The following is a 26403-nucleotide window of genomic DNA, read 5'->3' as shown; positions in this document are numbered from 1 at the left end:
TTATTAAAGGAAACATGAGAGCACAACTTCTTCTTCTTCTTCTCCTCCTCCTCCTCCTCCTCCTCCTCCTTCTTGGTCGAACTCAAATTAGCAATATCTCTTTTTTCTGTGAATTGGACGGTTGCACACAAAAATATCAGTAAAACCAAAAAAGATGAATTTACAGACTTATTCACAACATTCAGATTAATAGAATATAGCAGCGTATATGAAAGTTAATAACAAGCAAAAATATAATTTTACCTCATCATAATTTTTTGACACCTCAGAATATATTTATCATTTTATGTATTTTGTAACAGAAATACATATTTAGATGAAAGAGAAATTAGCTTTCAAAAGATTGATATGATTTTGTAACAAAAAATTATTTTTACATGGTTGTATCTAAACAACCTAAATTACTTTTTTATAAAATGATTTTATTACAATAAACAAACACAAAGTATATTCTAATTTATTTATAAAATCTCTAAAAAGAATCTCTAAATTATTGAATGTCAAAATCTTTTTTATACTAGCTTCAAGGTTTGATATAATTTTAAAAAATATATATATGTTTTAAAGAGCATTGTATATGTTAGTTATAGTTTTTGGAGTTAAATATGTATTTAGTCCCTACAAAATTACAAGTTTTCAAGTTTAGTCACTATAAAGAAAAATTATCCACTTTTAGTCCATATTTTCATTTTATAGAGACTATTTTGGATGACTAAAAGTATCCATTTTTTTTGTAAAAAGTTTTCAAAAGAGGGACTGTTCTTATAAACTACAATTTTATGGAGGACTAAAATTACCATTAAAATTGAAGTTTTTCTATGGTTAAATTCCACCAAAGACAAAACGTGAAGAAATTTAAAATAATAGGGATTGCTTAAAAGAAATTGGATAAAAGCGAACAACAACCAAAAATTTAAATTTAATATAAAAATTAAATATCTACTCTTATACTGGTCATCTCATTTATATGTCTCAACATCTACTCTTGCATCTAAAGTGGAACTTAAGATCACAATTGACACATAAACATATTTTTCTTAAATGTGAGACTCTCTGCGTTTGTGATTTGGTGGCATAATCAAATAAGGTAAGTCGGAGGCATAACATGGTTAAATAGATGGATTGATGGTGATTTCATGGAGAGAGGTTTATGATTCTAACTTTCATTAAAAAGAGAGAAAGAAAATTAGAAAAAGAAAGAATATGAAAAAGTAATTTGAAAATGAGGGAAATTATAGGGGGGGAAAGTAGTGAGTGTTTTGTATGTGGAAGTATTGAAAATAGAGTGAATTATTGGTATTTTTTTTGGTTTATTTGAAGGAGTTGGAGATTTATGAGTAGTTATTCTACCCAAAAATAAATAAACTCAATAAAAAAATATCACATAATTTTAAAATGTCGCTATGTCAACTCAGCAAAACACATGCACTTTTTCATTGTTAGATTCCACCAAAAAGCAAAAGTGAATGTATTTTAAATAATAGAGTTTGGGTAAAAATATTTGCATGAAAGTGAATGACATCCAAAAACGTATATTTAATATATAAAAATTAAGCTTAACAAAATCCAAAAACTTACAAAACAATTCATCATGATGCTCGGGGTTCTTAGAGTGCCTACAATGGGTTTGATTATCATATTTGACTAAGAGAAACCTCACACGTGAAATTATCACCACATCTAAACCCAAAACATTAAGACATTGAGTATATTAGTCATCTCACTTATATGTTGCTCAATATTTACTATTACACATAATGTAGAAGTTTAAATCACACCAGACACATTAATGTCTCTCCCTCAAGTGTGAGACTGGATGTATTTGTGATATGATGAGATAATCGAATAAGCTCAAAGGCACAACAAGGTAAAAAATATGGTTGGTGGCAGTTTCATAGATAGATGTCTTTGTTTATTTCTTCCAAGAGGAAAGAGAAAGTAAATTAGAAAAGGAAAGAAGATGAAAAAGGAATTTGAACACGAGGCAAACGATACGGGAAAAACTAAGGAGTGCGTGCTTTATTCGTGAAAGTATAGGGAATAGAATGAGTTGCTGGTAATTTTATGAATTTGTTGAATGAGTTGGAAATTGTTGGGTAATTATGCTACCAAAACAATAGATTCATTAAAAAAATGACACATCAATTTAAAATAATTAATAAGCATGTATTTTGCAAACGTAGCAGAACACATCTACATTTTTTCATTGTCAAATCGGACAAAAGACCAAAAGTGAAGGAATTTAAAATAATTGAGGTTGAATCAAAAATTGCTTGAAAGTGAATGACATCCCAAAACTAAAATTTAAGATACAAAATTAAACACATGACACAAAAAAAACTAACAAAACAAATCATCATAATGTTGGGACTTTCGTGAAAACCTGTATTGAGTTGTATCATAACATTAGGCTAAGAGCAAGCACACAAGTGAGATTGACATCACAACTTCACCCAAATTCTTGAGACATTTGATATTTGAGTTATCTCGGTTATATGTTGTTCTACATCTACTATTGCATTCAACGTGTTATTTTAACTGACACTTGACATATTAAATTCTCTCCATTAAGTACGAGACTCTCTATGTCCGCGATCCACCACTACGAACCACTTCTGCTCCCAAAAAACGTTGAAGCGGATATGATATCATTATTAGGACTTTTCGAGAGCCAACACTTGTGTGAATCAACACATTACTGAAAAAGATGTTACATCTTCATCCAAAATTTTAAGACTATGAGTTTTTTTTCACTTATTTATTCTCTAACCTCCAATATTTTATCCAATGTGGAGATTTAACTCACACTTAATACATCATAATATCATCTCGCTTAATCTCGTTTAAGGATGACAAAATTCTAACCGGTGCTTGACACGGGTGTCCATCCTAAAACCAATAGATTTCAATCGATCAAAATTGAATAGATGATACTTTTTTGGGTAAAAAAATTGACATTATTTGACAAAAATTAAAAAGATGTTCGCAAGCATGAAATGAAACTAATATCAAACAAATGAGTTTTCTCTACCAAATAAATTCATCCCATACATTCATACAAACATTTACAATTTACATAATGAAACCTTCTTCAATTATTTTTTTATCATGTAAATTAAATAAACAACTAAGAGAAAATTTCAATGTAACAAATGGCGTATATTAGCAACAATAGCCAAACTATTACTAACATACTCATTAGACTTTTCCATCAAATTCTTTACCTTTCCAGCACTTTCCAAAGAAACACCAACCTCTTCCAACCCATCAACACACGTTTGTTGATCCGTCAACGCAGCACTAACCCACGTCTGAATATCATTAACTTCACCATCTGTCAACGTTACGGCACCGTTAGTAACCACCGACATCGAATCGTTGAGTCGACTCACCGCATCCCCGATCTGTTCATTGCAATCACCGAACGCGTTTCCCTTGGAGTTTGCTTTGAGCGATGAAGCAAGTTCTGTGAGTTGGTTGATGGAGGCGAGGATTGAGATTTTGAGGATTGTTTTTGGGTTGGTGAGGTTTTGTGAGGAGGAGGATAGAGCGGTGAAGCATGAGTTACGGAAGCGAGTTATGTTGCAAATGGATCGGATTGAGTTGGGTGAGTTGAAGGGTTTTTGTGACTCGGTGTTTGTGTTGTGGTGGAAGAAAAGGGTGAATGATAAAGTGAGGGTAAGGAAGAGGATGGTTATGATGATGGAGATTGTGGCGATGAGGGGTTTGGAGATTTTGTTACGATTGTTGTTGTAGTTTTGTTGTTTTTGAGGATCTTCGAGATTTTCTTCTACTTTGTCATAACCTTTGAAAATTTTGAGAGAATCCATTTCTTGCTTTGGTTTTTGGGGATTGTTAGTTAAAGGGAGGAGTTGTTTCTTCTTACTTATTTGAACAAAATGTCAATCGGCAAAAGTGTCGAAATTGTTATACCGGATGTTATGATCGAGGTTCGAACTCCGATACCTGCACGTATGTTTATGAGTTTATAATGGTTTTGTTATTTCATCTATCTAAAAAAAATAGAGAGAAATAGGAACATTTATTTTGGATCTTCGAAAATAAAGAATCCACTTAAGCCTACGAAAATACATTTTTCTAATTAAATCTATTTTTATACGGTTGAACTTGAACCCACGTTAATTAGAAAAACGGTGTTAACGAGGGATTGAAATCATAGTTTTAAAACTCGGCTCGGTCATCGACTCGGCGGGGGTACTGGGTCAATGAGTCAATGGTCGAACCACAGAGTCATTGGTCAAACCGCATGACTGAACCGGAACCACTCGGATGACTCGGTTAGATAATTCGGTCCTTAGATTAAATTTGTATTGATATTTAACCGGATTAACTCGGATTGAATCGGTGACTCGGTCACTTTAGAAACCATAATAATGATCCCTTGTGTAAGTATTAAACCGAATTGAATCAGATGCTTTTGTCTCAAAATAAATTACATACTTAAAAACAAACAATATCATACTAAATTTAATTTTCATTTTATAAGTCAGACAATATCAACCACTCAAATAAAAAAAGTCATAAAGTATCAAGATTAAAAAAAAATAATGGTATTCTTAATAAAAAAAAAATTGTTGGTATTTGTAAAAAAAAAAAAAAAAAAAAAATTGTTAAAGAAATTATGCTTCTTCCACAGCACACCAGCCGCCTCACACAACAACAGTCAACAGTGCTATTGATTTTTTTTTCTTCGATTTATCTGCTTCTTCTTTGCATATTCAATGCAGCTTAATCAAATGACCATATTTCCATTTCATTTACCGGCTTAATCTTTGCATCTTCTGCTTTGATTTCTTCTCTTATATTTCTTGTTTTCAGTTTTTTTTTTTTTTTTTTAAATCTGAGTATTGAACCGCTCCGGTTCTGAAAACCGGCCGATTCACCGGTTTTTACCGGTTTCCGCCGAGTCACGCCGGTTTACACCGGTTCAATTGCATGACCGAACCGACCACCCCATCGGTTCACGGTCGGACCGGTTCAACCGGTCGGTCCGATCCGGTTTTTAAAACTATGATTGGAATAGTTCAGACCGGCCTATAGCCTAGCCTATGAGAGACCAAGTTAGATTTTTTTTCTTAAAAGATCAGATCACAAGCCATCTAAAAAGCATCTTAGGCCTATTAGGCCGACCTATTTAAATAAATATGAATAATATCATTTGTTATTATATTATATTTTGTACTTTAAATTAAAATAAAAATTTGTTAATTTTTTCATCAATTTGCATATTTAAATGTAATATTATAAATTAGAATTGAAATATGATACAATATGTAGTCAAATTTCCTAAAAACTTCTGTTGATTATCAAAAGAGAGTTTAATTTAATCGATATATTAGTTCGTTAATCTATTTAAACTTAGATCTAATTGTTTATTTAAAGATGTTCATATGAAATAGGCTTTTAAACATGTTAGCAGGTCTTATCAGGCTTTCATAAGATAAGGTTTAGACTTTCAAAAAAATTGGCAGGTCAGGCTCAGGCCTTGCAAAGCCTAGCTCGGCCTAGCCTATTATCATCCCTATTCGTAACCAGTGGCGTAGCCAGGATCCTAGATCAGGGGGCTCAAACTTTTGAACCATTGGCAAATTGAGGACCCCGGATCACAAGATAAAAGAAAAATTATTCGTCAATTATTCTAGTGGTCGTAATTTCACCCTTAAGATGAATAAACGAGGAATACCAAGTTTGAACTAGACTTCTCTATATTGTGTATCATAGGGACCGAGTGCAGATATTTTTAACCTGGATTAATGTTTAATACAAAAGCCTAAATTAACAATATATATACTCTCTTTTTGTCCTTATGACTTTTTCGGAGATTTTGTTTCTCTCTAAATAAGACCTAATGCAAATTTCTAGATACATTTATTACTCCTTTATTAATTAGATATATCCATTATAATAATATCAATTTATTTTTGAAGATGAAAAATCAACATAAACATATCTATAAATAAAAGATAATTTAGTAATTGTCACACACAAAAAACATAAACATTCTTAGCTAGTCCCCGTATTTTTAATGTTGTACCTCTTTATATTTCGACTTTGATTATTAATGAAAAATTATAAATTACTTTTTTAAAAAAATAAATATGTATAAACATTCATTACAACATATGTCATATGGTTTTATAAATACAATGTATAAATTGCAATTCAAAATTATAAGTTGGTTCACTTGTTTACTTGTTTTAAGATTCTTCAAGTAATAATCTTATAATCCTCTTAAAAAAAGGTAATAATAACTAGATAAAACAAAACTAGTAATAATAAGTAGATAAAAGGTAGGTGTATTTGGTGCTGGTGCATATCCGTAAGAAGGAAAAAACCGAGGTGCAGAAGTAAGGTGCAAGAATTAAAACTCAGGAGGTTCATAGAGGAATTATATATGATTTGTTTAACCCTGTTCGTAACCCTCTTCATATAAAAGGTAAATTAAAATAAAATAAAATAAAAAGTCAACTAATTTACCTTTAAAAAATTTCACAACCAATTAAAACGTCATGTATATCCACTAATTATTTTTTTGGAATGTTATGTTTGACATAGTGGAATACATGAGGTTGTTTTGATTGATTATGATTTTCCGAAGGCAATATTAACCTCACCAAAATAAATCAGGTCATTCCCTTATGTTAATTTTGTTTTTAACACGGTTAATATTAGAATGTTAATTTGTTAGTATTGATTGGTGGCAAGAATCGAGCTCGAGACTATACTGATCATTCTATTCGCTAACTTTTTGGTATCGGCTATCAAATCAACCTTATATTTCATATTTTTGTTATTGAATAGTGATATTTTGACAACTATTTTGGTACAATCTTTGAGACAACTTTGTTGTTCTCTCTTTTTATTGGTCAAAAACAATAAAGAAAGAAAAAGGAAGAGAGATAATAAAAACATAATGTAAATATGAAAGATAAAGTTGTACTAAATTGATTATACAAATATCATTTCTCTTTGTTATTTGTTCAAACCAAAATAAGGTTGATGTAGTGATTCCACCTCGAGTTTACCCTATCTAGTGTTCATAGTCTATTGACTTACATGAAGCACGAAAGGCATCAGATGATAATGCCACTTAATGCAAATTATCATCTGATGATGTGTTGAATCCTCCATCTAGTATCATTAATGCATCTCGCTCAAGGGAGTATCATTTATGGTACGATATTTATTAGTGCCAAAGAAAATTGTCTAGAAGGATCAATTTTGAAAAGGGGTTTACATTTAGAGATAAAAATAAAATCAAATAGGTGCTTAAATATAGGAACGGATGGAGTAGTATTGAGAGGCTAGTAGTATAATTAGTTTAACAAAAGTATATATCTCAGAAGATGTTATAAATAGTATGGTTATAGTGTAGAAATCATTTTTTGTGTGAAAGGACCGGATGTAGCTACACGTTAAGATAGGGAACTAGTATAAAAAAAATTGTTTGATTTTCTCTGCTTAGTCCTTTTATCTTTTCCCCTGTATTGAATTGTTTAAACTTGATTTGGAAAAGGTATTTTTCAAATAAACAAAAACAAAATTGTAAATAGTCAAACTAATCCACCGAAATTGATATTGGAGAGATTGAATCTGACATTTTAAAAGGAGCACATAAATCACAAGTGGTGTAGTCAATCACGCGCCGAGACATCTCCACCATCTTGTTGACATCTCCTCCTAAGAACCACCATCTGGTACCCAAATACAACCATGGAGACTGGGCCATCTCACTCTCTCCTTTGGATCTAAATAATCAAACAACAAAAATAAGAATTGAGAACTCTTCTCCTACATTTCATTTTTATCCTCGTCTAAATTACTCCTTTTTCTCTCAAGACCTACAATCATTAATATTCACATTCTTCATTCACAAAAAAACATACAAACACCATACTACTCTCCTCTTCAATTTCACATCTTAATAGGCTCCATCTCCATCCCCAAATCTAGAATATTATTATTCATTTTTTCACAAATGGAATAAGAAGAAAATCAATCAACCCAAAGCTAAATTGTCATGACCAAATTCCACATGAAAATCAACGATTGAAAATTTGGGGGTTCTGTTATTTTATATTGTAAATTTTCACCATGGAATAGCTTTGTGAATATTGTGTTTGTTGGGGCTCCCTGAATTCTTAATATATTGAATTGTTGAAACAATACATGTCAAGGGTTACAATTGTGAAACAATAGGGAATACTTGTCCAACAACTCAATAACTACAAGTAGTAGTAAAATAGTGCAAATATTTATCTAAAAACTATCAAAGGCATATAGTTACTGAAATGTATAACTAATTGTATCAAGTAGAACTCTGTTTGCAACCAACAAACTGAAATGCAGGCGTGTAAGTTACGATAAATAATGTCATGATCGGTATGACTAAATTACCATAAAAAAAATCTACAAAAGTCATGGAATCTTAGTCCTGTCAACCGAACAATAATTAACTGACTGGATTATTGTATCATAGCCAACCTTGCATTTCTCATTTACCCATATACATGAAGCTTCCAATCTTCAAACTCATTGAAAGAATCACAACTGAGAAACCCATCAAGTAAACCCAACCATGTGATAACATACATGCAGTTTTCCTACAGACCAAGCCAGTAGCAGAGTTAATAGCAGCAGTTTGGGAAAATTCATTAGACATTATGGTGTCAAAACCTCCATTCTTGCCGGCCATCCAATCCATCATATTGCCACTGTAAGTAATGTCTGTAATGCTAATAATACCGGTAGTTATATGAGCTGAATTGGAAAACTCAGCTGCGGAATGCATCCCAACAGCAAACTCCTTAGAAGGAAACTCAGAAGCAAATGCAGGAGGAGCTGGTATGCCGGCCAACAATTTATTGGCTTGCTTTACAAAAGCATTTTCACCTCCTGAGACCCAATTTGATGCAGCTCCTTGATCCTCCTTAGGTAAAACTCCATTACTATACTGTGCTTCAAAAACATGATTAGCAATGGGGCTTTCAGAATCAAAGCATATATATTTGGTAATATCTTCTTCATCAGGGCATTCAAGGTACTCATCTAGCAATTCAGAAACAGAAGGATCTATCACGGTGGAATCAACCCCATCAAGATTCTTAAGATCATTGGTTTCAACATATTCTTCGTTCAAACCCCTAAGATATTCAGCCGCATCAAAATACAGATCTGGATCCTCAGAGGCAAAATCGAAGTTCAGAGGATTTTCGTTATGGTTTGTCTCGCCATTGTAACCATCTTGCACTGAATCCACACCATATAGACCACCAACCTGATGATCATAAATACCAAAAGCAGCTTCCGATTGGGAATGCTGAGGAAAGCTACTACACTCCCCATAATAGAAGTTTGGTGGCAAATCAGCATTTCCAACTGTAACACTGGTATCAAGCTCCTGGTAATTGAAGACATTTCTTTTAAATTAGAATATTAAATATGCCAGGAACATCAAAGAAAGCAGAAAATATAAAAAAATAAAAAATAAACAAATTGCTTGAAGAAGAAATCGCAAAGACAAAAATGATAAAGTAAAACTGTAGATGCTCATCATCAGAAGAAGAAAAGGCCAACGCTGAGGAATAACGTATCTAGAATGATAGACACCAATAAATAAATCTCCACCCCAGGAAAGGTTTCAATTAAAAAATCAAGCAAAGCTACAATATTGCAAACATGCATATAATCTATACCCCAGGAAAGATTAATCGAACAAAAAGAAAACCAAAATTCCAACCCCAACGAAAGATCGAACATCATTTAGGATACAATACAAACCTGGTCAAGGTCAAGGATTTCAAGATAATTATCATCAGTAGCAGTAGGCACACTTTCATTCAAAAGATCGTTATCAAAAGCCACCAAAGATTGCAAAAATTCAGCGTAATCAGGAGCAGGAGCAGCCACTTGTTCCAAAAGCTGATTATCAACCGGTGGCAAGGGATTGACTGGTTCATCAACATTCTGCCACTCTGCCTCTACAAAGGGAGCCCCATACTTCTCCCCATTCTTAGGCCCTGAACCACTCTTCTCGAAGATCCTACACAGCACATAAGCATCCTTCTCCACCAAAACCAACACAAACGTCCAACCAAGTAAGAATCAAATCAAAACTCAATTCCATAAAGTCAAAGCATAAATAATAGGATGCAATATGCATAGATATGGGAACAAATATGAGGGAAGGCAGTTTAATTAAAAAATAAGGTAAAGGCATGTCAATAAAAATCATGAGCTTTCATATCATATAAAACATGAGAAAGCTAATTTGTTCAATTCACAACAAAAAATGGAGTACCGGAATGTATCAACTTTGAGTGAATTTTTTTTTTCAATTGTTAATTATTTTCATTTGTAATTTGCTATCTACAATAAATGAGCAGTGTAATTGAGTAACTACCTACTATTAGAGTAAACAATGATACATTAATTGGCAAAAGAAAGAAAAATCCCAAATTTGGTTGGCAGCATAAGCTTAAAAATCTACAGCTGAAAACTCAGTCTTCCAATTTCCAAAAGGGCTACATATATTTTGGAACCACCCAATATAAAACTAGTACTTGAATAATAATTCCTATGTATTCACCAGGCTATAAACATCTTAAGGCTAATATATAAGAGACGAAATGCAATATCAAAATCATTAAAACAAATCTTCAGGAGACAGATGAAATTTTGGTAGTAATTGACAGAAATCTCAGCAAGCCAGGTATGAGATTATTCAAGATTTAAATTACAAGCAGTGGGAATAACAAATGAAATTGTGGATATGCGCAACCAAACACTATGAATTAGCATCTATTAGAGTTCAAACTTCAAATGCATACGGTTTTCCAACTTATAGTCATGATGGACATATATTTTTAAAAGAAATATCTCATATCTCATTATCTCATATCTCATATCTCATATCTCATGAAATATACTGATTTTCCTTATTCAAGATACAAGCTATATATGAAAAAAAACAATATATTTAGAACTCAACAACCTTTGACTATCTAAGAAAGAGAATATGAAAAAAAATCCTTTGGTAAACATACAAACTGAACTTGAGCAGAGAATAATTAAACCCATGAAAGAAATAATGTAAACTGTAATGAAACATTGAGATATAAATCACAGAAACTCACAGATAAAAAGTGAGGCAAATATGACTCCCCCAGGAAAAGAACCCAGGTTCAATCCCTGGGTCGTCGATTAAAGTAGTCCAACCTCGTAAAAAAATCAGATATCCATCTGGCTGCAGACTCAAAGATTAGTTCCATAACAAGCCCAAAGGGCCTGAGCCATGAAGATACTTTGAGATGCCTACTGTGGGTCAAAGATCATAATTACGGTAGGTTGGCAATAAGTAGTGAGGCAATCGCGGAAACTTTTTTCCGTGAAAAGAAAAATGGACAAAATGATGAGAAAAAATGAAGTACCAAACAAGTTGTGTACGTGCACCGGTCAGGTATAACGTTGACAGTAAATGTAACAAGTTTTGAATAAGGAGGAAATTCATTTATTCACTATCTATTTTGAAAGAGCATAAATAAAAATTGAAAAAACAAACATTCAATGTCTATGTCTATCACTACTATAATACCTGCCCTCCAGTTTTGGCCAATTCTTCATCAATCATCCTATACTCATGCATGACCCAATTGCTTCGGTTACCATGTGGGGCCCGACCCAGGTGATAAACAAGGGTCTTCTTCATTCCAACTGTCTCCTCCCCGTTTTTGATAACCCGATCCTTTCCAGTAGTCTTCCAATAACCTCGATCAGTAGCACGATTCGTCCTGCATCCAGTGCCATACTTCTTGTCCAGCGCACTGAAGAAGTACCATTCCAAATCCTTAGTTTTCAGCTTGGACATATCTAAAAAATATCAAAACAACACCAATCATCAAATCCCCATTAAAAAACTCTAAACGAAAACAATAACATAGAAAACCCTAGAAAATCAAAACAACATCAACCATCAAATCACCATTGAAAAACCATGAATAATCAAAACAACATTAATCATCAGGCTTTCGATCAGTCACTATTAACACACACACTCTTCATCTTCTACTACAATACATTTAAACGTCATTTTCCACTCCTTGTTCAACACTAACCTAAAACCGAAAACATTTTCACTTTTAGCAACCACACTCACTCACCATGGCAGCATGGTCTGATTCAACTACGTACTCAGAAACAAACTCGTCCACCACGAACACTTAACGTTCCTCAATTCCCTTCCAACCAATACAACATTCATCCGCCTAATGACAACAATCGAACCCATTTTCCTTCATCCAACTATTCACCTCACTACACTCTCAATCAATCAAACCAAAATCCTAAAATAACATCAAACAACCATTGAAAAACCCTAAACAAAAACAATATCATTGGAAAACCCGAAAAAATCAAAACAACGCCAATCATCAAATCACCATTGAAAAAACCCTAAATAAAAACCCTAAAAAATCAAAACAACAACAACAATCATCAAATCACCGTATAAAAACATAAATAAAAACCTTAAACAAACAAAACAACATTCAAAAACCTAAATTGATCAAAACAGCATCAGACATAAAATCATCATCGAAAATCCCTAATAAACAAAAACAGTACACAAAAACAAAATCATGATCACATACTAGGAAGATCCCATGGTTCAAACTTGTAGATATCGATGAAAGCAAGATGATCAAAACAGGGTGGTAACTTTCCGGTGAGTTTCCGCTTCAGATAAAAACAAACGATCTCTTCATCAGTAGGGTGGAATCGGAATCCAGGAGCTTGGTAGAGAGACATTGATCGCTGAGGAATGAAAAAAAGAGAGAAAAAGTGAAATTGATCAGAAAAATGTGGATTAGGGTTTTTGAAGAGAAGAAAGTTAGGGTTTGTCAATTGGACTGTGTGGCTTTTGGGCTTTTTAGGAGTAAAAAGGGTCCGTAAAAAAATTAGGAGTGGTTTCCGTTTTTTTTTGTTACAAATAAATTTAAATATTTAAAAGGCTTAATTAGTCCCGAGGTCCCTTAACTTAATTATTTGTATTAAATTGGTCCCTTAAATTTAATTTGTACCAAATGAGTCCTCAAAGTTTTGCTCCATTAATAGTTTAGGTCCTTTCTGTTAGTTTTGGTCAAAAAACGTTAAGTTATGTCCACGCTGACTTGTGACAAGAAATATTCTCTTCTGTTGTGGGCCCTACAACATCTTCTCCTGCCTCCTCCACAACAATTTCTTCCTCTTCCTCATTGGGTCCCACTACAGAAACTTAACGTTTTTTGCCCAAAACTAACAGAAAGGACCTAAACTGATAACGGAGCAAAACTTAGAGGACGAATTTGGTACAAATTAAATTTAAGGGACCAATTTGGTACAAACAATTAAGTTAAGGGACCTGGGGACTAATTAAGCCTATTTAAAAAATGTAATAGGTTTGAACCTCGCACCTTGCATATTTTATGGATTGTCTAAATCAATTGAGCTAAGCATATGTCTATGTCTGATTTTTTTTTTCTTTTCATTTATCATTTAAAAAGTAAAACAAACTAGATGATTATATTTACAATTACTTTTTCATTATACCAATTACACTCTTAAACAACTTTTTATATAATAAAGATTGTTGTTTGTCTCATAAAAAAAGAATTTAGATTATATTTTTTTGTTATATTGTTGGTGTCTTTAAAATAGATAATCATAGTTAGTTTGTTTTGTTATAGCTTGAAAGCAACAAACATTTATATTTTTAATTTTAATCATAATCAAAATTTTATATAAAAAAAAACATCGTTCATAATTTTCAAATGTTAACGCAATTAAAAAAGCGTAAAGACGGGGGGTCTTAAGTGCCCGTCTTTTCGCTAGTGGAACATAATGGAATGGAACAAAAGATCTCTTCATCATTTTAGTCCCACTAAAAAATTTCTTGAACTTTTCGTCCTCCAAAAAATTTTCATCTTCACTTTTGGTCTCTCCTTTAAAGAAAACTATGTAGAATTCATATTTTTAAATAAAAAATTTCATAAAAATGTATAATTATTATAAGGATCTGTCCCAAAAAAATAGAATTTTTTACGATAAAAAAATTCATATTTAATTCATATTTTGTTAAAAAAAATCTTTTTTTTTTTGAGTGATTTTTACGATATTTTATACATTTCTGCAAAGTTTCATTGAAAAATATAAAAATTTACTTAAAAATAATGATCAAAAGTAGTGATTAAAAATTTTATAGAGACTAAAAGTTGAAGGAAAATTTTAGGGGGACTAAAATGAAAAGTTAATATATTTATAGAGACCAAAAACATTTTTAACATTAACAAATATTATCATTCAAATTAAGGGTGCAAACAAGTCGAGTCGAGTTAAGCTTTACATAGTCTAAATTTGTCCTGCTATATACTTGTTTCGTAGGTAGGCTTGAGTCTGACATTTCAAAAGTGAGATATGATTATGGTCAAGATTTGTTTTACTATAAATCCAACTCAGGTTCTCCTGAATAATTCGTCATTGAAAAAGTTGATTAATCATTTGAGCTCAATTATTTGATATGATATTTATTTTTTTACAAATATTTATATGATGTGTTAATATGCTTAAAATTTTATGGCATATGAACATATTTAAATAAGTAATATTGTATGTATTTAAATAAACTGAGAAAATAGTATACCAGATTAAACTCTAATTTGATATTTAATATTACATTTTAAAGAATTTGGTTATATTTTTTAAGAAATGTTAACGAGTGTCTCCGGGGTACTCTTTAAGCACTTTAAATAGTAAGTTTTTAATAAAAAATTATGTATTGAATGCATTGAAAATCGTAATAGTTGACTTTTTAAAAGAATAATTACTAAATATGAGATGCTTAAAGAGTACCCTGGAGACACTCGTTAACAAGACCCATATTTTTTTACAAAAGAATTTGGTTATATATGATTCATGTTTAATTTATAACTTATCAAAGTATATTTAGATATGAAAAAAAAAAAACAAACGTAATATAATCCAAAGTACTATAATAATAATGTCATTATTCATACAAGCGGAAAGACAGGCATTAATTTTCCTTTTTTATTGCGTTAAAGTTTGAAAATTATAAACTAAGTTTTTAATGGAATTTTGATTAAAAGTGTCTATGTGCGTGCATGTGACTTTCAAATTATAATAAACCCAACAAACATGTTTATCTATTTCAATAACACAACAATATAGCAAATATAATATAAATTCTTATATATTTTACTGACATCAACAATAAATATTATTATAAGAAAAATAGTTTAAGAGTATGATTGCGATAGTGAAAAATCAACCCAACATCTCATATTCCCTTTAAATATGGTAATTGAATAATAATAATAATAATAATAATAATAATAATAATAATAATAATAATAATAATAATAATAATAATAATAATAATGAAATAATAGAGAATCAAATACAACAGCCCAACTTTAGAGGATAAATTATTTTGTTTATCACTTTTGGACTAGCTTTTTAGTTATATGAGAGTGTTCTTTACCTAGCAATTACTCACAAACACCTAAAAAAACAACCTGAATAGTATTAACTATCGTTCATTGTCGAACAGTAGTTAACTACTGTTCATCCCTTTTTAAATTCGGTTTAATCAATTTAGAAAGTAATGTGAACAATAGTTAATTATTGATGGAGGTAATTTCATTAGTTTGAGGTGCTTGTGAGCAATTGCTAGATGCTTAGAGAGTAGTCCCTTGGCTAAATAGACTTGTAAAAAAGTATTGGCCTTCTATGTATCAAAAAAGTTTGGTGTGGCTTGGTCGCAGGCCCTGTAGGCTGCTTTGACAATTGATTAGTGAGTCCAATTTAAGAAATATGTGTGAGATGATGGGTTAGAGAGATTGAGTCCTTATTAGGTACTACTATTAAAAAATTATAAATTAGTGACATGTACACGTGAGACCTATTTAAGTACCAAAAAATAGGTATATCCATCGTTGATTCTCTTATAATTAATAAATGATATATAATTAAAATATGTTGTTCTTAAAACCCATCTCAACTATCATAAAACAAGACCTATCTATCTTTTTTTTTTCTAACGGCAAAATTTATTAATAACCAAGTCCCTGCACAAACGAACATATATGGATCGGTAAGACAGAAACCACAAAGTAAAGATCGTCGTATATAGACGGAATACCCAAAATGAAGAGCATACACTGTACATCTTAAACACCAATAAAATAAACCTCCAAAACCAAGCTAAACCCTATAAACCAACATAAACCAAAAGTTGAGTCAAGCACACACTCCATCGCGAATGACCACAGAAACAAAATCCAAACGCCTATCGCGCGGCTACTCACATCAAAGCCACTCCAAAAAATCAACTGAAAATCCCAAACAACAACACCTCCCCTTCTCATCACCACAAACAGACACCTCACCTCATCACCACAACATAGCCGAATTTCCGAACTAATTCAGATTCCACCACCGATCAATCCTCAGTCTGTCGGAGAAGACGCCAAAATACGCAAAAAAAAAAAAAAAAAAAAACTTGAGTATAGAAACTGAATCTCGATCTCAAATCAAAAGTGATCAGCACATCAGACTCCAGAAACAAATCACTAGGCACCCTTCAACTCCTGGAACTTGGAAAAGACACCTTAACCATCCAAAAAACATGAAACTAGACGTCAACTTCCGATCTCAAAGCAAAAGCGATCGACCCACCAATATCCAGAAGACAAATCTCATGGTAGTTAACACGTGGAACAGTAGCACAAACAGAACCAGATAAAAAAAAACAACCCAAAAACAAACCACCCAAATAAAGTCACCAGCCAACACAAAAACAATCCAAAACAAACATGAGTAAGCCGCGACAGAGACGAACCCAAATCTGAGGTCGCCACATAATCCAATTGATAACCAAAATCAAACGAGATTTTAGTTACCAACAACTAGCACCCAACAATTACACCACCACCAATTTACATATGGTTATGCCTTCACTCATCAACTTCCTCAATCCTTTATGAATAACACCACAGTCTCAAAAAACAAAAATTTCCACCCTTAAAACCCATTAAGAGCTAAGAGTTTAAAATCGCCAAAGGTTGCAAAGTAAACACATAAAATCACCACCACGCTCTTTTGAGCCACCATAACAACCCTAAAACACTGTAAAAGACACCATAACACCCTACACATCACCAATAGATCTAAAATCCTCCACCTAAACAAATCAAAAACCCAAGACCTATCTATCTCTATTGTTAATTTGAATACCTCATCTGATTTCGAACTTGATTGTTGTTGTGTGTGAGTTTGGTGCTTGGTATACCATTTACCAACAAAAAGAAAATGATAGAATAACGGCTTAAAAAACCAAATATAAACAACGAATTAAAAAAAAAAAAAACTTAAAAATTGATTCCCACCTCCAATTGGCACCCGAGAAGCCCGCGTTTACGTATTTGTATAAGTGTGTTGTAAGGCCCACTTTCGTTTAGTTAATTATTTAATCGATTTTAGACGATTATATTATATTTATATAATATATGTGTGAGTTTTGTTGATTTTGATGATTTGGATGATTTTGATGTGTTTTGATGATTTGATGAGATTATGAGACTTCTTTTATTGTTAAATAAAATAAGATTTGAAAATAAAATAAAATATTTAGTTGAGGGCTGTTTTGAGATTTTAGAGAATTTTGGGGGAGAAAGTGAGATAAGATAAGATTTTAGGTGGAGATATAAAAAGAGAGAACCTAGTTTTTAGAAAACAATTGCACGTACGATCAAACTTTGGAAAAAGGAGAAAAAAGCCAAGAGAAGGGAGAATCACCATAGAGAGCTGCGATTTCTTCATACAAGGTAAGGGTGAGACTAATAATTCAGTAATGTTAGTTTCTATGATTCTGATGATTAATTGACAAAGTTAGGATTGAAATTAGAAAGTTTTGAAATTAGGTCAAATCCCTAAAATTGATGATCAAACGGTAGAAATTGATTAGATTGTTGTAGAAAACGTCGTTTGACTTTAAAATATGTTTAGGATGAATTATGGAACAGAAATTAGGCTTTAAACCATGAGTTTAGATGAATTTTTGAAGAAAACTGCATTCTGCCCGAGCTAACATTCATCGCTCGCCCTGGCGAACGATGATCCTCGCCTCGCGAGAGATGAAGTTCATCGCTCGCCACGCGAGCCATTTCCCCTCGCCTCACGAGTTACATGTCGTAGCTCGCCACAACGAGCAACCCTACTCGCCATAGCGAGCATGACCAGAGAGCATGTCGAATTCTAAGTTTTTGACTTTTGAGTTGAACCTTAGATGCCTTTGAGTACCTTTAGGTGTCTAATATAGATTAGAGGATGATTTAGAACAAGATTGAACCTGGAACAACCTTAGTTGGGAATCTGGCTTGTACTCGCCATGGCGAACAGATGCTCTCGTCTCGCGAGCACTTCCAGAACTGAGTGCATTTGAGGATTTTGAGACCTGAGTTGCTTGGATTGATTAGGAAAGGAACTTTAGGTACTAATGAGACCTAATTAAGATATTAACTGAGAACTGTGAAGCTATTATGAAATGCTAAGTGATTATAATGTGATTTATTGATTGATTGCATTCCTTGAATTATTATTGAATGATCAAGAAGTTGTTGAAGATGAATTGATATTAAGCTGTTGATGTGATCTGATTATGCTGTTATTGTTAATTAACTAAGTTGCATGAGTCTGAATAAGATAGTTAAAATGATGATGAACTCCAAATTATTGGATGTATAAGAGATTTGATGATTAAGATGTTTTGTTGATAGAGTCCATGCATTAGCATGCATTGAGTTTTGTCCTCACCACGATTTGAGCTTTGTCCTCACCACGATTGGAGCTTTGTCCTCCCCACGATGCTATAAGTATATTAATACTTTGATGACGATTGGTACCACATGCATATAAGAGGTCTAAGTTGCATTGTCGCATTTGCCGAGTCTAAAGATGTCATGTTATTGATGATGATTGAATGCTGTGATTACTTGATAATTGTTATCAAAGATGCAATGATGTTTAAGACTGTTTATGATGTTAATTATGATTTAGAATTATATTGATTAATATTATTGTGTTATGAAATCTCACCCCTTCTGCTTGAAAATGTTGCTCTTCGTATGAGTAACTTGCAGGTGATCGAGCTTAGTGTGCAGATTGCTGTCCTGAGTGGCCTTGCCTCACTGTGTCGTCTAGGTCGCTTTGATACGTAACGGGATGGGGTTTATATGATTTGCATGCTTCATTCTTTTACGTGTTCATTTATGATATTAGACTGAATTATTATGAGATGTTTTAATGAGGCCTGCGTGCCAAGACTTTATGATGATTAGAATTTATTTCCGCTGCTATTTGGTTGATGAAGGATAAATTATTATTTATCTATGTTTTGAAGATTTTAAGAATGTGATATCCCGTTAATTGTTGTTTACTCTGATTATATGTTTGAAATTTTTATATTGGGAAAACGGGGTGTTACATGTGTCAAAAGAGAGAACCCAGACACATTTGTATTTTTTTCTTTTCTAAATCAGATTTCTTTTGTTCATGTTCCTTTTAGTAAAGTCTCCTCCTTTTGGACCAACACCGGTTACACCCCCATTTACATCATTGAAGCAAATGGCCACTCCGGAGGTATTTGGCTTCTAAAACATTCTGCCACTAACATCACTACAAATGTCATTGATTCCAACCCCCACTTTTTAACCTTCTCTGTCAGCCGAGGCAGTGCCAACATCATTTGCACCTGTATTTATGCTAGCCCTAACCCTACCCTTCGCCCAACCTCTGGACTCACCTTATGAATATCAACCACACCATTGATGGCCCTTGATAGAAGCATTGCAAATGTAGACTGGAGCATGCCTTTTCCTGAAGCTTTTGTTGAGGTTTTGTGTAGGCTCCACTCTGATCATAATCCGCTTCTTCTTCGTTTTGGTGGTCTTCCTTTAGCCAGAGGTCCAAGATCTTTCTGTTTCAAAGCTGCCTGGATCGATCAACATGATTATGCGGAGCTGGTAAAAAATTCTTGGCACTTCCCCAACATCACCGCGTCCCTGAATAAAGTCAAGGAAAATTCTATCACTTTCAACCATGAAGTTTTTGGCAACATTTTCCAAGAAAAGAAGCATATGGAAAACTGTCTCAAAGGTATCCAAAACTATCTTGAAGAGTTGATTCCGTCTGGCATTCCCTCACTGAAAAAGAATTACAACAAGAATACAACCACATCCTCTTCCAAGAAGAAATGCTTTGGTACCAAAAATCTATTGAAAAGTGGATCAAATTTGGAGATAAAAACACTGCTTTCTTCCATGCTCAAACTATCATCAGAAGAAAAAGAAATAGAATCCATAGACTTCAACTCCCTTGTGGTACTTGGTCCTCTGATAGCGACATTCTTCAAGAGGAGGCCCAAAACTATTTCAAGAATTTCTTCAGTGGCAACCAACCTAACCATGATCGATCTTTCAATGAAGGCGCTCACCCTTCCATTGATGCCGATGGGAAAATTTCTTTAACTTCTCCAATCACCAAACCTGAAGTGTTCGCTGCCCTTAACCCTATAAAGCCCAACAAAGCCCCTGGCCCCAATGGTTTCTGTAACACCCCGTTTTCCCAATATGAAAATTTCTAAACAATTATCAGAGTAAACACCATGAACGGGATATCACATTCAAACATAATCCAAAATCAGTTAAATAACAATTTAACTTTCAACAAAGTATCTTAAACATTGCATCTTCAATAAACAATTATCAAGTAATCACATCATTTCAATCATCAACAATAACATAATATCTTTTGACTCGACAAATGCGACAATGCAAATCTAAACCTCTTATATGCATGTGGTACCAATCAGGGCATGAGCCCCCAACAGTTTAGTATTAATATACTTTCAGGGCATAAGCCCCCAACATTTATTTGAGCAAATGCTCCATCGTGGTGAGGACTAAGCTCCAGGGCATGAGCCCCCAACATATGAATGCTAATGCATGGACTCAATCAATCTAAAACAATCTTAATCAACATCTCAATATGCATCCAATAATTTGGAGCTCAACGACATCTTATTCATCTTATAATGACTCATGCAACTTAGTTAAATAACAGCAGCAGCATAATCAGATCACAACAGCATTATAATTTCATCACAACAATTCATTTTCAACAACATCAAAGTTATTCAAGAATAAATCAAGTAATGCATTTAATCTTTAAATCACATTACAACAGCTTAACAATTCATAACAGCCTCACAGATCTCAGTTAACATCTCACATAGGTCATATTACTACCTAAAGTTTCATTCCTAACCAATCCAAACAACTCAGGTCACGACATTATCAAAAGCACTTAGTTCTGGAAGTGCTCGCGAGGCGAGAGCATCTGCTCGCCATGGCGAGTACTTTCCAGATTTCCAACTAAGGTTGTTCTAGGTTCAATCTTGTTCTAAAACATCCTCTAATCTTTAGTAAACATCTAAGGGTACTCAAAAGCATCTAAAGTTCAACTCAAAAGTCCAAAATACGAAAATCAACATGCTCTCTGGTCATGCTCGCTATGGCGAGTAGGGTTGCTCGTTGTGGCGAGCTACGACATGTAACTCGCGAGGCGAGGGGTCTTGGCTCGCGTGGCGAGCGATGAACTTCATCACTCGCGAGGCGAGGATCATCGTTCGCTAGGGCGAGCGATGAATGTTGGCTCGGGCAGAATGCAGTTTTCTTCAAAAATTAATCTAAACTCATGGTTTAAAGCCTAATTTCGATTCCAGAATTCATCCTAAACATATTCTAAGGTCAAGGGACAGTTTCTACAACAATCTAATCAATTTCTACCGTTTGGACATCAATTTTAGGGATTTGACCTAGTTTTCGATTCCTCCAATTCAATCCTAATTCTTGCTAATTAATCATCAGAATTATACTAATCAACATTACTGAATCATTAGTCTCACCCTTACCTTATTTTGCAGAAATCGCAGCCCTCCTCTTGGTCTTCTCCCTGCTATGGCTTTTTCCTCCTTTTTCCAAAGTTTGATCGTACGTACTAATTTTTCTAAGACTAGGTTTTCTCTTTTTATATCTCCTCCTAAAATCTTATCTTATCTCACTTTCTCCCCCAAAACTCTCTAAAATCTCAAAACAGCCCTCAACTAAATATTTTATTTTATTTTCAAATCTTATTTTATTTAACAATAAAATAAGTGTCATAATCTCATCAAAATACATCAAAATCATCCAAATCATCTAAATCGTCATAAATCAACAAAATTCAAACATATATTATATAAATATAATATAACTCGTCTAATCTCGATTAAATAATTAATTAAACGAAAGTGGGCGTTACAGTTTCCATTGCATTTTCTTCAAACAATACTGGCACATTGTTGGTGATGATATTTTCCAAATGGTCCAAGCAGCTTCCCATAATGGTTACTTTGATCTGGAGATCTCAAACACTCTCATTGCGCTCTTTTCGAAAATTGAACCCCTACTACTTACAAAGATTTCAGACCCATCAACCTTTGCATCATTATTTACAAAATTATCACAAATTTTTGGTTCACCGGTTAAGGCCTATTCTCACTAACATTATTGGCCCCTATCAAAGTAGTTGTTTGCCTGGTAGGGGCACTTCAGATAACTTTATTGTTTTGCAGGAAATAATTCACTTCATGAAGCGTTCCAAAAGGAAGAAGGACTTTGTAGCTTTCAAACTTGATATGGAAATCTTTTGACAACGTCAACTTGGATTTTCTTAGCATCTGCCTCCATGATTTCGGCTTCCTAGACATCACTATCAAGCTCATTTTGCATTGTATTTCTTCATCTAGCTACTCAATTTTATGGAATGGAACAAGCTGCCTTCCTTCAAGCCTACTCATGGTCTCAGACAAGGTGACCAGTTGTCCCCTTATCTTTTCATCCTTTGCATGGAAAAGCTCTCTGTTGCTATCAATCTCGCTATCAACCAAGGGACATGGGAAGTGATCCAAATCACAAATAGGGGGCCCCAGGTATCTCACCTCTTCTTTGCAGATGATGTCCTCCTTTTCACCAAAACGAAGAGCTCTGAGTTTCACTTCATCCACAATCTTTTTGAAAGATTCAGCCGAGCATCTGGTTTAAAAATCAACATCTCAAAGTCTAGAGCTTACTATTCTTCAGGTACTCCTCATGGCAAAATCACCAATCTCACCTCCATATCAGGAATTCAAAGCACTTGGAAAGTATTTGGTTTTTGCTATGCTTCAAGGAAGACCTAAGAAAAGTGATTTAAACTTCATCATCGAAAAAATGCAAACTCGGTTGGCCTCTTAGAAAAGTAGACTTCTAAATAGAACATGTAGATTGACTCTTGCATCATCTGTTCTTTCCTCCATTCCTACTTACTATATGCAGATTAATTGGCTTTCCCAAAATATTTGTGATAGCATTGATCAGACAACTAGGAACTTCCTTTGGAAAGGCACAAATAACAAAGGAATCCACTTGGTGAATTGGAAAAAAGTCACTAGTCCAAAGAGTGTTGGCGGCCTGAGTATCAAAACAGCAAGAGATGCCAACACAAGTCTGCTACGGAAACTTGTTTGGAATATGGTGCAATCAACAAACAAATTGTGGGTTAACATTCTCTCCAATAAATACACATCGGGGCCAAACACCCTCCATGCCATCGCCAATAGCAACAGCTCCCCCACTTGGTCCTCCATTATTAAGGCTAAAGATATCCTTTGCAATGGTTATGTTTGGCGTGCAGGTTCAGGATCCTCCTCTTTTTGGTTCAATCACTGGAGCACCCATGGGCTCATTGACTCTCTTGTCCCCACATTGATTTTCATGACCTCCAGCTTACGGTTCGAGACGTCTTCACTTATGACGGACAACCCACTCAGGCTCTCTACACTACTCTTCCCCATAACATTGTTGAATACATAAACAACACCCACATCAAATTTAACGAAATGGTCGAAGATACTTTCATTTGGAACGAAAACATTAATGGTGCTTATACCACTAAGAGTGGTTACTCTTGACTCCTTGGCAACTCGGTTCCAACCACCAATCCCCTAACTATGGTTTCTTGGTCTTGGATATGAAGGTTAAAAATTCTTGAAAAGTTCAAGTTGCTAGTTTGGCTCGCTTGTCACAACGCAGTCCCCACACTTTCTCCGCTGCACCACTGACATATTGCTGCCTCTGCCACCTGTTCTAGATGCGTGAATGAAGAAGAGACGCTGCTACACTGCCTTCATGACTGTAATCATTCTAAAAATATCTGCCACATAATTGGTTTCACGGCTCAGGAGTTCTATATTGAAGATACCGCATCTACCTGGATTAAAAGCCATGCCACCGGTGCTTGCTCTACCATCTTCCTGGCCGGTCTTTGGTGGACGTGGAGACACAAAAATCAGACGTGTCTTAGTGCTGAATCTTGGTCCCTCATTCGGATCAATTTCCATGTTCAAAACACGGTGGCAACTGTAACGCCCTATTTTATTATTTATTTATTTTATCGAGTTTAGATGTCTTTTTATAAATTAGTCGATTTATTTTGATGAGTGATATTTTGTTATGTTATATGTTGGTATTTATCAAAAATATATATGTTATTTGGTGTAGAAATATATATGTTATGTAGTGTAGAAATATATTTGTTATTTGGTTTGGAAATATATATATATATATATATATATGTTATGTGGTGTAGAAATATATTTGTTATTTGGTGTAGAAATATATATGTTATTTGGTGAAGAAATATATATATTATAGAAATATATTTGTTATAGAGATATTTTGTTATTTGTTATAAAAATATTATATGTTATATATATATATATATATATTAGAATAGAATATTGAGACTTGGAGGGCAGATTTGAAAATAAGAGAAAATAAGTAGGTTAAGGATTTATATAAAAGGAGAGAGTTAGAATTAGAAAACAAGGATTATGTGAAACCTGTTTTTGGAGAAAAAAGGAGAAAACCAAAAGAAGAGAGAAGTCAGATAAGAGAATAATCTTGTGAGAAGAGGAGCAATCTTGTAGAGTTCGATCATCTAATTTAAGGTAAGGGTGGGACTAACTTTCTCTAATTCTAAGTTGTATAATTCTGAAATTGAGTTTAGCATGTTGTAGGTTGTAGTTATGGGAATTTGGAAATTAGGTTTTGAAGTTGTTTAAGTTGTAAGACGTTGAGTCCATGCATACTCATTTAAGTTGAGGGCTTGATGCCCTGTAATGTATATTTATACATATTATGTTGAGGGCTTGATGCCCTGTAAGTTGAGGGCTTGATGCCCTGTGAGCCTATTTACGGTCTTTATGTTGAGGGCTTGATGCCCTGTGAGCCTATTTACGCTCAATACGTTGGGGGCTTGATGCCCTGATTGGTACCACATGCATGATTAAGAAGTTGAAGTTGCATTTGTCGAGTTTAAGTTGTTGAAGTCGCATTGTCGTTGTCGTTAAGTTGTAATTTATCAATGAGTTGTTAATGAAGAACTACGTGAAGTATTAATATTTATTAATCGTTGTTGTTTATGTTGTTATATGATGATGTTTATGATGTGAAGTATATGATGTTATTAGATGATGTTTATGATGTGATGATTATGTTGTTACATGATGATGTTATGATGTGATGATTATGTTGTTATATGATGAATGTATATGAGGTGATGAATATAATAGTAATGATGACTAGAAGTTGATCGATGATTTAATGAAGTATTATATGAAGAGTTAATGTTTTTAATTGATGAAGTTGAAGTTGTTAAATGCATTTGATGAATTATATGCTTATTATTATTGAATGTGAAATCTCACCCCTTCTGCTTGGAAATGTTGCCTTTACAATTGGGTAACTTGCAGGAAATCAAGAATAGGTGTTGAAGTGAGATGACTCTCTCACGGGTCGTTGTCTTAGGGTCGCTCTGATACGTAACGGGATGGAGATTTGCTTGTTTTCCATGTGTTACGTATTTATCATGATTTTATGTTGAAGTTTTGTTTAAATTGGATTTTAATTAAGTTGTTTAAGCTGAGGTCGTTGTGCCAACATGATGTTGAACTTAGTTGTTTTCCGCTGCAATGAGATTTAATTTGATGACATATGATAATTGAAATAAATAGTAATTTTACTATATTCATATTTGAAAGAAGTGTAGCATCTTGTTTAGTTGTTTTACTCTGATTTATGCAAAAAAATTCAAGTTGGGAAAACGGGGTGTTACAGCAACGATCAAAACCGCACTGCATTCTGAAGCCATCCCCCATCTTGACCGCATGGTTCGCTGGAATAGCATTAACTA

The 26403-nt window shown here is 33.6% G+C and overlaps 2 protein-coding genes across 2 annotated transcripts; both read right to left on the bottom strand.

Moving 5' to 3' along the window:
* Positions 1 to 3002: 3002 nt before the first annotated feature.
* On the bottom strand, positions 3003 to 3884 carry LOC25479870 (pectinesterase 3). The gene has a single exon (XM_013587691.3). The coding sequence runs from the start codon at positions 3828 to 3830 to the stop codon at positions 3141 to 3143; it is 690 nt and encodes a 229-aa protein (XP_013443145.1). The 5' UTR covers positions 3831 to 3884; the 3' UTR covers positions 3003 to 3140.
* A 4267-nt stretch (positions 3885 to 8151) lies between these two features.
* On the bottom strand, positions 8152 to 12936 carry LOC25479871 (NAC domain-containing protein 53). Its single transcript, XM_013587692.3, has 4 exons — positions 12669 to 12936; positions 11615 to 11889; positions 9802 to 10083; positions 8152 to 9421 (listed from the first exon to the last, which is right to left on the bottom strand). Exons 1-4 carry the CDS (start codon positions 12823 to 12825, stop codon positions 8516 to 8518), a joined length of 1620 nt encoding a protein of 539 aa, XP_013443146.1. The 5' UTR covers positions 12826 to 12936; the 3' UTR covers positions 8152 to 8515.
* Between the last annotated feature and the right edge of the window lie 13467 nt (positions 12937 to 26403).

The sequence above is a fragment of the Medicago truncatula genome, chromosome 3, assembly GCF_003473485.1.
Source record: "Medicago truncatula cultivar Jemalong A17 chromosome 3, MtrunA17r5.0-ANR, whole genome shotgun sequence".
NCBI lineage: Eukaryota > Viridiplantae > Streptophyta > Magnoliopsida > Fabales > Fabaceae > Medicago > Medicago truncatula.
This window is presented reverse-complemented; position numbering and strand designations above follow the sequence as displayed.

Excerpts from the sequence above, each read along its gene's own strand:
- LOC25479871 (XM_013587692.3), bottom strand. The coding sequence starts at position 12,825 with ATGTCTCTCTACCAAGCTCCTGGATTCCGATTCCACCCTACTGATGAA. Across the intron at positions 11,890-12,668 it reads TGAACCATGGGATCTTCCTA|ATATGTCCAAGCTGAAAACT; the intron begins GTATGTGATCAT and ends GATATTTTTTAG. Across the intron at positions 9,422-9,801 it reads AAATCCTTGACCTTGACCAG|GAGCTTGATACCAGTGTTAC; the intron begins GTTTGTATTGTA and ends TTCAATTACCAG.
- LOC25479870 (XM_013587691.3), bottom strand. The coding sequence starts at position 3,830 with ATGGATTCTCTCAAAATTTTCAAAGGTTATGACAAAGTAGAAGAAAAT.